This window comes from Rutilus rutilus, assembly GCF_951802725.1.
Source record: "Rutilus rutilus genome assembly, chromosome: 9".
NCBI classification, from domain to species: Eukaryota; Metazoa; Chordata; class Actinopteri; order Cypriniformes; family Leuciscidae; genus Rutilus; species Rutilus rutilus.
Genome location: NC_140223.1, coordinates 22,462,517 through 22,475,287, shown reverse-complemented (window position 1 = coordinate 22,475,287; position 12,771 = coordinate 22,462,517). Strand labels below are relative to the sequence as shown.

The 12,771-nt window shown below is 38.4% G+C and overlaps 1 protein-coding gene across 2 annotated transcripts in view; it reads right to left on the bottom strand.

The window, feature by feature from the left end:
- Positions 1 to 419: 419 nt before the first annotated feature.
- The window catches only part of nova2 (NOVA alternative splicing regulator 2), a 46,301-nt gene continuing 33,949 nt past the window's right edge, over positions 420 to 12,771 (bottom strand). For both annotated transcript variants that reach the window (XM_084419521.1, XM_084419520.1), the window contains one exon: positions 420 to 1,607. In XM_084419521.1, the coding sequence (XP_084275647.1) occupies positions 585 to 1,607 (1,023 nt within the window). In that variant the 3' untranslated portion in view covers positions 420 to 584. The remainder of the gene's footprint in view (positions 1,608 to 12,771) is intronic.

The window sequence follows — 12,771 nt, the reverse complement described above, 5'->3', positions numbered from 1 at the left end:
GGCTGAGGCGAAGGGGGCTGGGGTGGGAATGGGGTGTCACAGACTGGGGGGGATATATAATCAGTCTCAGACCCTCTTAAAGAGGAGGCATGGGCGAAAGGGAGGGAGTTAAACTAAAGACTAAAAATAAAGAACAAAAATCTGTCAGCTAGGAGGGGATGGGGGTGGGGAAAGGGCCGTTTCCTGGGATTTTTCCACCCCATTGTCCCCCATCCGACCACCTTGCCCACCTGCTGGGAACTGCAGCGCGGCAGCATGCCAGGTTGAAATGCCATTCACTGCTGTCCAGAGAAATGCACCAAAAAAAACAAACAAACAAAAAGAAAGAAAAACAAAACAAAATCAACCAATAAAAATTCCAAAAAGATTCAAACTTAAGAAATAAACCCATATTTACATTTTACACATTTTTCTTTTTTCAAATTTTCCACGTCGAGAGGAATTTTTTCCCTCTTTTTTTTTAATACTGAGATTTTTCCCACAAAGAATGTGGCTGATTTTCTTCGTTATTCGCGCCCTCCATCTTTCTCTGTATCTTCCCCATCCCCCACTCTTTCTCTCTCCTTTTTTCATACTCCCTGTTTTTAGCCCACCTTCTGCGGATTGGTGGCCCTCACACCCTGCTCGTATGTGATTCGCTGGCTGATAAGATATTGGGCTGCCTGTGTAGCGGCTGGCGATCCGGTAATGGTAACTTTACGATTTCTGGTGCCAGGAACAAACTCTCCCTTTTTTGAGATCTGAATGCGGGCTCCCGTCAGTTCTTGGTACTCCACAAGCGTTTTGCCTCCCTTCCCCAAAATGGCGCCCACCAAGTTCTCCGGCACTGCAATCTCCACCACATCTTTCGCCCCCTCTGTCAGCTTCTCAGTGGCCAGTAGGGAGCTCGCCACCAGCGGGGAAGCGGCACTCAGGTAGCCATTGGTGGCTCCAGTGGCGGCGGCGAGCGAGCCTAGCGTGAAACCTCCCAGGCTGGCCGCCGGGTGGCCGGCGCCGGTGGACGCATCATTGGCGTAGGAGGCTAGCAGGTTGGCGGCCGCGGCTGCAGCAGGGTTAGCGCTTGCAGCCACAGCGGCGAGGACTCCTGAGGCGGCTGCAGGGTTTAGCCCTAGACCCAGGGAGTTGGTATTGTATCCATAGCTGGCTAACGTGTTTAGTGCGGACGTGATAGCCAGCAGGTCATTCCCTGAGAAGCTGGACATGGTGGTGGGGAAAGCGCCCACTCCAGCCAGACTGGCCTGCCCCAGGAGACTGGAGGCCGTGGCCGCCGCCGCCGCGGCAGCAGCCGGCATCACCTCTGCAGAGTTGGCGTACGGAGAACCAGTGGGGTTGGAGTTGGCCACGGGGCCGGAGATGTTGGAGTAGCTGATGTTCAGACAGCTGCTGCTCTGCGGGTCCTCCTGGATCTTCTGGACGATGATCTCGACGGCCTTGCGGTTCTGCTCGGGCTCTCCGCTGATGGTGACAACGCGTTCCTGCAGGTTAATACCTTCGGGTTTCTGTGAGAGTTGGACCCAGGCACCGGACTGCTCCATGACGGCCTTCACGGTGGCTCCACCCTTGCCGATGATCAGCCCTGCCGTACTGTTGGGCACAATCAGCTTGGCCTGATGGAAACAGAAGCAGAGAGGCTGGTGTCAGTTCATGAGTCACTCTAGTAGTCTAGGAAGCACCATTTCTCAGTTTTGGGATTTAAAAGTAGAAAGTGTGAATTTATTTTTTATCCCACTGGGAGCCCATTAGTTGCAGCCCAACCAATGTCTTTGAACACAAACAACTACTTTTGCGGCAACTGCGCCTGTATGTGTTTAAACCAAAGCCTGGCTTTTTGACTTTACAGTAATTACTTTGCTTCAAGTTGCCATTTCATCAATTGCTGTATCATTAAAGCATTAATCAAATTGCATTTGACAGAAGAGCTTTATCTTGTAATTTAGTGCAACAGCAAAATAGTGTTCTCAGTGAGTATGTTTTTGATAATGTCTGCGAAAACAATTTCCTCTTTAATAGAGGGGGGGAAAAAAGTGTAAACAGTGGTTACCATGGTTTCTTCCTTAACTTAGAAAGGCTTGCTCCTCTGATCAAGCAGTGACTCACACTGGTACTTTTCACCAAAGCTTTACACAGTACATACCGATCTTGTTAAAATGTTGCTAAAAGCACCCTTGATAAATGTGGTGGTTAAAATGATTTGGGTCTTGCCTAAAAAAAAATAAAAAAATAATCAGAATTTGTTTCTATGTTCCATTTTAGGTGCTGGTAACTGCGTAGTAACCAAAAGCTGTAAAATAGTATAAAAGGTTTAGAAACATTTGGTTTAAAAGAGTTTTAATAAAAAAAAAAAGTAAACTATTTTATCACACTCACTCAAAACATGAAGTTTTTTTTTTTTGATTTACGCAATTTAATTAATAGTAAAATTCCATCAAATTGAAATGAATAATCCTTGCGTATTTGAATTGAATAACTGAACAATCCTCAATCAATTATACATCTATTTTTGAGTGTAGACTGCAAAATATCACATTAAAATACAAAATCTAAAAAAAATTTGAGTGTTGGTACTGATAACTAAAACTATTAAAAATACTTTTCACTAATTGAAATAAAGCTAAAATAAAATATAAATATTAGATAAAACACTTTAAAAAACGGTAAGAAATGATGCAACTAACTGAATTAAATAAGTTGATTTACTAAAATTACTAAAACTAAAAGTGAAATTAAAAAACATACCAAAATTACAAATAAAATTAAAATTAATTGATTGAATGATAAAAAAAAAGCTCATTCAAATTATAAATAATTACTATAATAGTGTATAAATAATACTGAGTTGACACTGGTTTATCTGAAATATATATAAGAAAATATGAGATAATAAATATAAATATAATGATATTAGTTAACATTACAAAAGAAGAAAGTACTGCAGCACTGATGAGACCAGAAAATGATGTATTAGAAGATAAATATAAAGATGTGTTTTGTTCTTGTACTTCCTGAGCTGTGAATCACTAGGTAAAAACAGGCTCCTCCTGAAAAGCATCGACTCCCAGGGGTCAGTGTTTCCATGGAAACTCAACTCCAGCATTCAAGAGGGACTGAAAGGGAGTCGGAATGATGCATAGCAACCAACCAACCACCCTTCCACCCCCCACCTCACATGCTCGCAACCATTCACTTAAAAACACCAGCTACTTGTGCCATAACAGTGCGTATGCTCATACACTACCAACAATTTTGTAAGAAAACATCACACACTTTTTGATTTTCACTTGTGTGACTTGACATATTCACTTATTAATTGAACTGACAAATTAGCGATTGATCTCTTTGATCATTGCCGGATACATCTACGCACTGTAGCATTGTGAGAAAACAAAATATGCGGTGTGGTGTTCGCTTTGACAGTTAATTACTCTGTATAATGAAAAGCTCCAGCCCTCCGAGAGCGCTTTGACAATGCTGGATTCAGAATATTTGCACTGTCAAAATGACAGATAGAGAGATGAAAATTGTAAAAAGGGGAGAAGAGAGGAGCGGGTAGATGTGGGTGAAGAAGGATGTGTGTTTGTGGGGGCGTGTTTCTGTATGTGTGTGTGTGTGTGTGTGTGTGTTTACGAACAAAGCCAAGGAGAGACTAGAGGAAAGGAGAGAGAGGTTGGGGAGGGGTGGTGATCGGCTCAGCCTTTACGTTTGTTTCTTTTGTGAGTCGCTTCGTTCTTTTCACTCTTTGCCTCAAGGTCTGCTGAAGCTCGCTGCCCACAGACATGTCTTTACAGAGGCTGTTTAGCCTTGCCACTGTAGCTCCAATTCTCATTCAGCTCAACTGAATTAGCATAGAAATGAAAAACTGCCGACAGGTAATTTCATGGACTCCTACATTCACCTTTTATCTTGCTAGAATACACAGATCCTTGTTTAGAGAACATTTTGAGCAAAATAATCATATTCACAATTATCGTTTAATGCATTGGAAAGCAGATTGTTGTTGGCACTAGAGATGTACTGTGATTGATCAGTTCATATACAGTGCAGTCCAATAGTGAAAAAACACATCAGTCAGCAGATCTATTAGCAGATTAAAAATTGAGACCTTTTGTTCACATAATGTAAAAAAATAGTTTAGTGACCCCGAAATCTGAAATATTATTTTTTTGCTTTTACATCATGTTTCTTTTGTCACTTTGTCAAAATCCTAAAACTTTTTGCCAGGCTTAAATTAGATTTTGTATTAATGTGGTCTTTAAAAATCTTTTTTATATATATATATATATTAAACGTTTTTATTAAATACGTATACTGTATGCATACTATTAATTAATTTTAATTAATAAATATTGAACATAATAAATAATGAAATTAATAAATATAAAAAAATTCAAAATAAAAAGATTGATAATAATGCCTTAAGTTAATTATAGTTAATAAGTTTGGGCTCGGTATGATTTTGTAAAATATTTTTGAAAGTCTCTTTGCTCACTAAAAACAATACACTTTAATACACTTTAAAATGGAATTGTAAATCTAAATCTTTTGTAACATTATAAATGTAACCAGAAAATGCTTAAATGAAAAGAAAATGTATCTGAAAATAAATGTTTAATTACTTTATCTGATCAATATATCCATATGACACAGATGACTATTAGCATAATTAAGTGGCATTTGTTGCTACTTTTAGCAGATCCAGCTCCTTCCTCTTCCTTCTCCGCCTCTTTCTTTATGATGCCATCATTTGCTATGATGGCATTTGGCAGGAGAAGTGCTGATAGAATCGAGCCTGTTGGGTAGGAACCGAGCAGCGTCGACACATATTCAAGTTAATTTGACTGAATGCATCCAAGTGCTGAGCTAGGGGAGGTGGATGCCCGCTTCGTCTATCTATAAAAGAGCGAACGGAAGAGGAGGCTGAGACAGAGAAATAAAGAGTGCAAGACAGAGAGAGAGAGAGAGAGAGAGAGAGAGAGAGAGAGAGAGAGACGCCTGCTGCTGCTGCGCCACCAGTCATCTGGGACTAGAAGCCTTTGATGAATTGTCGGGAGGATGCTGCAGGGGGTTGTGGGTAATGGGCAATGAAAGATTGGTCAGCCATGAAGGACATGTATGCACTCCTTATGCAGACTGTGTTACTTTGTTCTATTCCTGCAAAAAATAAAAAATAATAATAAAATAAAATAATGAGAGCAACATCTAAGACACAAATTAATCAAAGGATACAGTCTCTTTCTGTGTGTGTTTTTGCTGAACGGGCAGATGAGGCCCTGGGAGTCTTCGTATCCGGCTGCGCATTATAAAAAACCTTCTGCCACTGAAAAAAAAGCAGTTCAAACTTCCTCTAAACTCTTTCAACTAGGGCTGCATGATATTGGAAAAAACTTTGCGATATTTACTTTTTCTGCTATATGTATATTGCAATATGAATAAATGCAAATTTAAAAAGCTGGAAAAAAGACTTTTTTTCAGTGCAAACCACACTTTTATGGCTGAACGATTTGGGATAAAAATAAATAAATAAATTAAATTCGGGTGTTCACACTTGGATTTACCATTTACAAAAACTAACACAAGCCTTCAGTAAACAAAGTGAACAGTTTAAAAAAATATATCTCTTTACTTGAGTTTGCATATGGCACATTTCCACTATTTTTGACCAATTCAGTATAAAATAGTTATTTTTTATTATTAAATAATATATTAAACTAAATAAGAAAGATATTGTAATATTGTAACTGTTGTACTGTTAAATGAAAAATTAAGTACTTAATAAAATAATATTTGTGATTTTTATTATAATTCTTATTAAATAAAATTAAACAAAATATAATTGTAATATTGTACCATAAACTAAGAAAATCTAATATTTCATAAAAATAGTTTTATTTCACAGTACAACTGTAAAATTACAATACTAATATTTACGTCTGAATTTCTCCATTTTCAAACGTAAAACCATCAAGCTTTTATTTTGAATGGGTTTCTGGCAAATGGATGTATGCGCTGCTGGTTTCAGAGTGAAACTCGGCACTTTGCAAGCGAGCAGCTCGTGGACCTGTGAAGCACTGCATCATGGGATGTGGATGAGCAGTGCCACTCTGGAGCCGGTAGCTCATATATTTATTTAATTAAACGTACAGTATGTAATCTTTTTCGCCGCTAGGGGTCGCTAACCTCTTACAATAACAAAGGCGTAGTTTGATGACGCAACATTTGCTAAGAATTATGGATCTTGTCGTCAACGTCAAGCCGACCGATCTAATAATGTTTATGGATGACTGAATACATCGATGTTTTTATCATGACTGTGATATGAAGCAGTTCGGGATTGCTAAGAGACAGCTATCAGCTCCACACGCGACGCGAGTCCCGCGGATATAAAAGGAATATGGACATTTCATTCTACCGAACTACATACAAGTGCAGAATTACAACTCACAGGTCAGTTTATTAGACAAATTAAACTTGTGAGGTAACGCAGCGCTGTTTCACTTGGTCTAACATTACACTATCACACTAAACTGCATTTGAATGTGTTGAAATGTATGTGTTAGTTTGTCTGTATGAGACTAGCAGTAAGCTAGATCAACATTAAAATAACATACAGATCATATTCTAACATTTTATCATTGTTGAACTATATAACATTGATTAGTTTTATGTAAATGTGCTCCCCTGTTTAATAAAGTACATGTAGGAGCGGTCGAAGTCTCGGACGTGGAGCTCTCGTTTATATACTGTCTATGGGAGCTCTAGGCATATCGAAAACACCGCGCTGATATTGATTCTCCTTTTAGTTCTCCTTTTTTATCCAAAGTCTGCTTGCCATGGTCCATAATGTTTGAACGAAACAACAACAGCGTGCAAATAGACATTACGAACTACACAGTTGTCCACGTCTGTCACCTTGGTTACTATCAGAGGGCTCTGGTTGCTATGGCAGTACGAGCGGAAACCAGGGACAACGCGGATATGACGCCATTGACGGCGACAAAACGGAAATAAAGAAACGGGACGTGTCTTCGAATTAAATTACAAATTTCTCCTGGTTTGAAAGTTGTTGGAAACAGTCGGGATAATGTAAGTACACAACAAAAAAATATATATAACATAGATATAGTGATTTTTGCTATTTTTAAAGCAAAAAAGTTACATATTGTGCCTTTAAATTGTAGTCTGCACGATTTGACAATCACACTAAGCCATATCGCGATAGCGATTTTATTTCGGCATATCGTGGAGTCCTACTTTCTACTGATGTGCCATCAAAATGTACCCAGTCCTGAAGGTGACAAGGGGTCTCAAACAATGACCCCTGGCGCATCCCACCCGACTCGGGCACACAGCAACTGTTTCCCCCCTCCCAACCTCTGTCCCCGAAACAGTGCCTGACTCTAGAGCCGTAGCTGTTTGCACTTTGAAGTCTTAAGCGCTTGCCTTTGGGTTAATCGCCTGTCTCCTGATCCCGGGCTTAGCCGCCCATCTCTGTACAGCATCTGCCTGTGTGCTCTGGCTGCTGGCATTGACAAAGAAAAGAAAAAAGACTCCATACGAGTTAAAAATAACACTCTGTCCTCCTCCTCCTTCTCACCTTGGTCACTGTCGTGAGAGGTTGTTGTTTGCTAGCGAGGGTCCTGTATGAGTGGTCACACTCTCAATTTTCACTCCCTATAATTCTTTCTGTCAGGCTCAGGCGCAGCAAGTCGTTTTATATTTTGAGCACAAGAGCAAAATGCAACGGGCAAGGGATTACGCCATTTGAGCTTCTCAATGAATTTGTAGAGCAAAGTAACTCATTTAACCTGGTATTCAATTTCGTTTTTCTACTTTTAGACATCATGATGCTTAAAATAAGGATTTTTTTTGACATATCAAAGCAATTAACATGTATTTATGACTGCAAGATACCAGATATCACATATAAACAAATAATTGTAACTCTCAGCTCTTTAGACAGCATTAAATAACCCCAAATCACACGAGTGATGCTCCCAAAAAATTTGTCTATTCCGTAATGGCCAAACTCATAGTAAACTAAAATAAGGTCCTTGGCTTCCCCAAAATTCAGTGTGCTGCTCTCTTCAACAATAAATATTAATATTTACAGTCTCAGAATGTTATTTAAGGGATAATTTACCCAAAAATGAGAATCCTGCCATCATGTACTTTTTTTCAAACCAGTATGACTTTCTTTCTTCTCTGTAACATACATTTGTCTATACAATAGACAAACTTACCTAAACAACATTGGATCCCATTAACTTAACATTTTATAAAACAAAAAACCACTTGAAACATTAATAAGAATATATTTTGTGTTCCACAGAAAAAAGAAAGTCTTACAAGTATGGTGAGTAGAGGTCGACCAATTGATTGGTTTCGCTGATTGATTGGCACAGATAACCAATCGCTGGAACCATCGGTTATCGGCAAAAATCCATACCGATAGTTTTTACGGGTTTCGTCCGTTGCTGGAGCGGCTGAGAAGGGTCTGCTGTCATTATACAGTACGATGGCGGCCTCTAGAGGCGAAATAAAAACTATCACTGACACCTCTTGGTGTTTGTTTTGACACATGGTCCAAGATGGACACTTCCAATGTGGATTTAAAACAGACAATGAAACAGTATATACAGTACATGTTTTCATATCATTATAAAGCAATTAATTTGTTGATTAGATGCTGCCTTAGTGGAGAACAGCAGTATGTTTGCCGTTGAGGCGGAGAGGACGCTAACATTAGCAGTACCTCAAGCGGTTATTGTTACCAACTATTTGCATTAGTTTATATCCAGCTGATTGCTTTATGCATTCGTTATGCAGCGAAGTTGCATATTTAAAGCTAGTGTCATGAGAACGCAAACTGTATCGTCACGCAGCCAACAGAAACATAAATAAATCAGGAATGCATTGATTTCAGTTCTTTTTTTATCATCACTGTAATACATATTTTGTTATTTTGATTAGATAATCATCAAGTGTGAAAGTATACTTATACATATCTCATTTCAATGCTATGGCTTTTGTGTAGATATAAAGATGGCCATCTTTATGCATGACTGGATTTATATGAAATAATAACACTTTACAAAAAGAGTCCATTTGTAACATTAACTGAGGTTAATAAAAAGTATTGTTCATTGTTAAGTTCAACATTTATTAATACATTAAAGTTGCATCTCTTAACATTAGTTGATGCACTATATGAACTAATATGAATGATCAAGGATCAATTACATTTTCATGGTTCAGTACTGTTTTCAAAAAAATTTAATAAAGTTCAGCACTATGTTATGTGTTATGTTTGGTTTCATTCAGAATCCATTTTAAAAACTATCGGTTGATTAATCGATTATAGGCCAGTGCATTTAAAATCAACTTTAAAATCCACTATCGGTCGACCTCTCGAAATGAGTGAGAGTAAATTATGACAGAATTTGGTCAGCTCATCACTTATTTGCATGTTTAAATATGATTAGATTTTTAAATAAGGATATCTACATAAAATAAACTTGCATCAGAAAAAAATCCATCTGAACATTATGATCTAGTCTTGACACAGAAACATCACAGATCTCTTCAGAACTCAAACGCAGAGCAACACCAAATTAAGTATGCGCCTTACAAATGCATATTTAATGAAGATCTAATTTATTATTGATTTTTATGCCATTTTGGACAGCTCAAGTCCTGCATCCATCAAAGAATGTTACAACTCACATCTCCAGGGGTCTGGCTCAGGATTAGAGATGTGCGAGCTTCGGATAGAGAACATCCTCTCACACATAGACAATATGAGATCACCACAGTCCAAAATCAACGGGACGACCTGTATTTAAGGTAGGTGTGACACTTGCTGTGAGACTTGATATAGACATGTCAATTCTTCTGAAATAGCCAATATGATCCCTGATAATAATGCTCAACATTCTGACTTATTAATATCCTCTTGTATCATCCATCGGACATGTGATTTCAGAGCTTTATTTTGCATATATTGTAGATTGACAAGAGTATTTTTATGACTTTTTAGTGTTTCTGGTTATAAAATAATGTTTTGAAATGATTAGATCACAAACTAAGTAAGACATTTTTATAGTGAATATATATTTGGGTTGGTATTTGAGTGCAATTTGTGAGTACAATAACAATAAAATTATGTCTAGAAATAAAAATTTGTTAGACCATTTTAAAGCTGTAAAATGAGATTTCACTCACAAAAAAGGCATTTTGGCCAATTAAATCTTTTATTTTATATAAATAAATAAAAAACAATCATTATAAATATTTCCATGATTTTTCAACACCTGGAAACCACAATTCCCTGATATTTTCCCTGTGAGAACCCTGTAGAAAGTGTGCATAAGTTGGACACATGCTTTCCACAAACACGCCATGACTGTATAAACAAACAACTAACAAAACTGCCAGTCTGCAAATACTAAAGACACACAACACAGACAGCATCTGTCCTTTCTTTCACCCAAAAGAGATTTGAGCCCAGCATTAGAGGATGTACTTCCTTGTCCAACAACCAATGTTGTGTAAGACTCTCCCTCTCCATTGGCTCTTCTGGAAATTAGATCGATCCTCCGTGGAGAGACAGTGACCTTTTTCCTGGCCGGCTGATGGATTTGAAGGTTAAAAAAGGCATAAAATATTTTAGCCAGTCATCATCCCTCCAGAGACCGGAGCAGGGAGGGGAGGGAAGGTTGGGGCTATCGGGCGAGAGATTTTTTTTCTTCTTCTTCAATTTTAGACGTTATAGCAATTTTCCTGATGTCGCTTTTAATTTAGGAGATGAGCAGGGAACACAGCAGTGTTTCGCTTGGCTGTCTCTATGTGTGTGTGCGGGCGTAGTGCTCCAATGAGAACTTTTATTAGATTCATGATGCAGGATAATTAAATAGGCTGGCTTTGGTGGTGTCGTGAAGGGAAAGGATGGTTTGAAACAGCACAGCCACTTAAGGCAATCCCACTGATCAATATAATAGAAGTAAAGCTGTGGGTTATTATGAAAAAGGCCAGTGATGCATGGAGAAAATCATTCTTTTCTCTTTGATGTAGAAATGGATATTACAGAGAAATTGTTCCATTTTTTCAAAGTCATAAGCGAAGCAGGAGGAACCTTTGATGGTGTTCCTGTGCCAAATCAAAATGTGAATAAGCTTCAAAATTAATTTCATAGCTTTAATGAAAGTCCAGGATATGCGTTTCTTTTCTCTTTATTGCTTAGCGAATTATTGTAATTGCCATATGCAGTACTATAGATTTTCAGTTGAATAAATTACATTGGGATTGATTTGTTTGGGTATGCAGTAAGCGCATTATTTTGCTCACATATACAGCATCTGCCAGCTCTTCAGCGACGAAAATGGCCAACTGCATTGATTCACTGTGTCTACCTATAGACAACATTAGGAACTCTTGCATTCCTCTGCATTAATGGTCCATTTCCTTTGTAGATAGGAAAAACAGGATGTGGGAAGCAGGCAGAGGAAAGGATCAGAGGAAACCTGTGCTGACAAGAGGAAGCCACTGAAGGCTGGCACTTCAACATTTGAGTTTAGTCAAACTCTGTTGGAAACAATGAGGCGTCCATAACAATGAGCCATCTAGATGACCAGATTGATTTCCTGTGCTGATGGGCGGGTGGATTAAGTTAGGTGTCAGCCGCGCTCCTGCCCTGACCATTTGGTTGCAGGATCAGCGGTTGATGTTCCTGACCCGAAATTAGCAGCTGTCGCTTAATATGACTTTAATTCTTGCCCTCCATCTCTCAATCAGTGTGCACTGCAATGAGATACATGCCATGACAGCTGCACGTGTGGTGACAATTGGAAAAGAACGCAAAGGCAATGCAAGATCATATGACATCGATCACAACTCACTGTGGCCAAAACCGGACTGGCATTGGCAAAATTCTGACCAAACGAAATAAAATATAAACAAAATATTGACATAAAAATGTACAAAATTGAATTGAATCATTTCATTAAAATATATTTCATTATATGACTAAAAAATATATATTTAAACGATATGTTGAAGTACCAATGCCTATCCATAAGGTCTGATCAACAGTTTGATACATTTTTTCAAGGACAGCTAGTTATGATTCAACTGTACATCCTCATATTCAACATTTTTAATATATCACCACAATCTATACTCTCTGCATCCCTGTATGTATATATATATCATAATCATACAAATATAGTTTGTCATATTGCAGGGTGCAGCAGAATGCAGTGATGCTGTCCCAGCAGAGACAATAGTGTGCACTAAATTGAGTTGTGTTGCTCCGCTGATAAGCCCTATAATTACATGCATAAATAATTAGGTCGGCAACTCTGCAGGGGTAAGCGTCTTGGACTTATGTTCTAGGAATTCAGGTTATGGCCCTGTCTTCACAGAAACTGCTCAATAAGCACAAAGAAGAAGCTTCCTTAATGGACAGGCTTAACTAAAAATTAAGAGCAGAAAACGGTAGCATGTCGTAAATTATTCATGAATACAGCCAACTCTGTCTCTTTGTCCTAAGGGTGATTTAATTAAGCAAATTATAAATAAAGGAGAAGAATCATTGATGTGGATGACAACAATGCAGGAGCCCAGCAGATCAATGGACCATAATAATGAAGTGACCGGTGGCGATAATCTCCTAAACAGATAGCCGGTACACAATCAATGACTTGTCTAATTGGAACACACTCCGAATCTTCGAGAGTTTGTTTGCTTGTATAATCCAAAGGCAAAACCAAGTGGGGC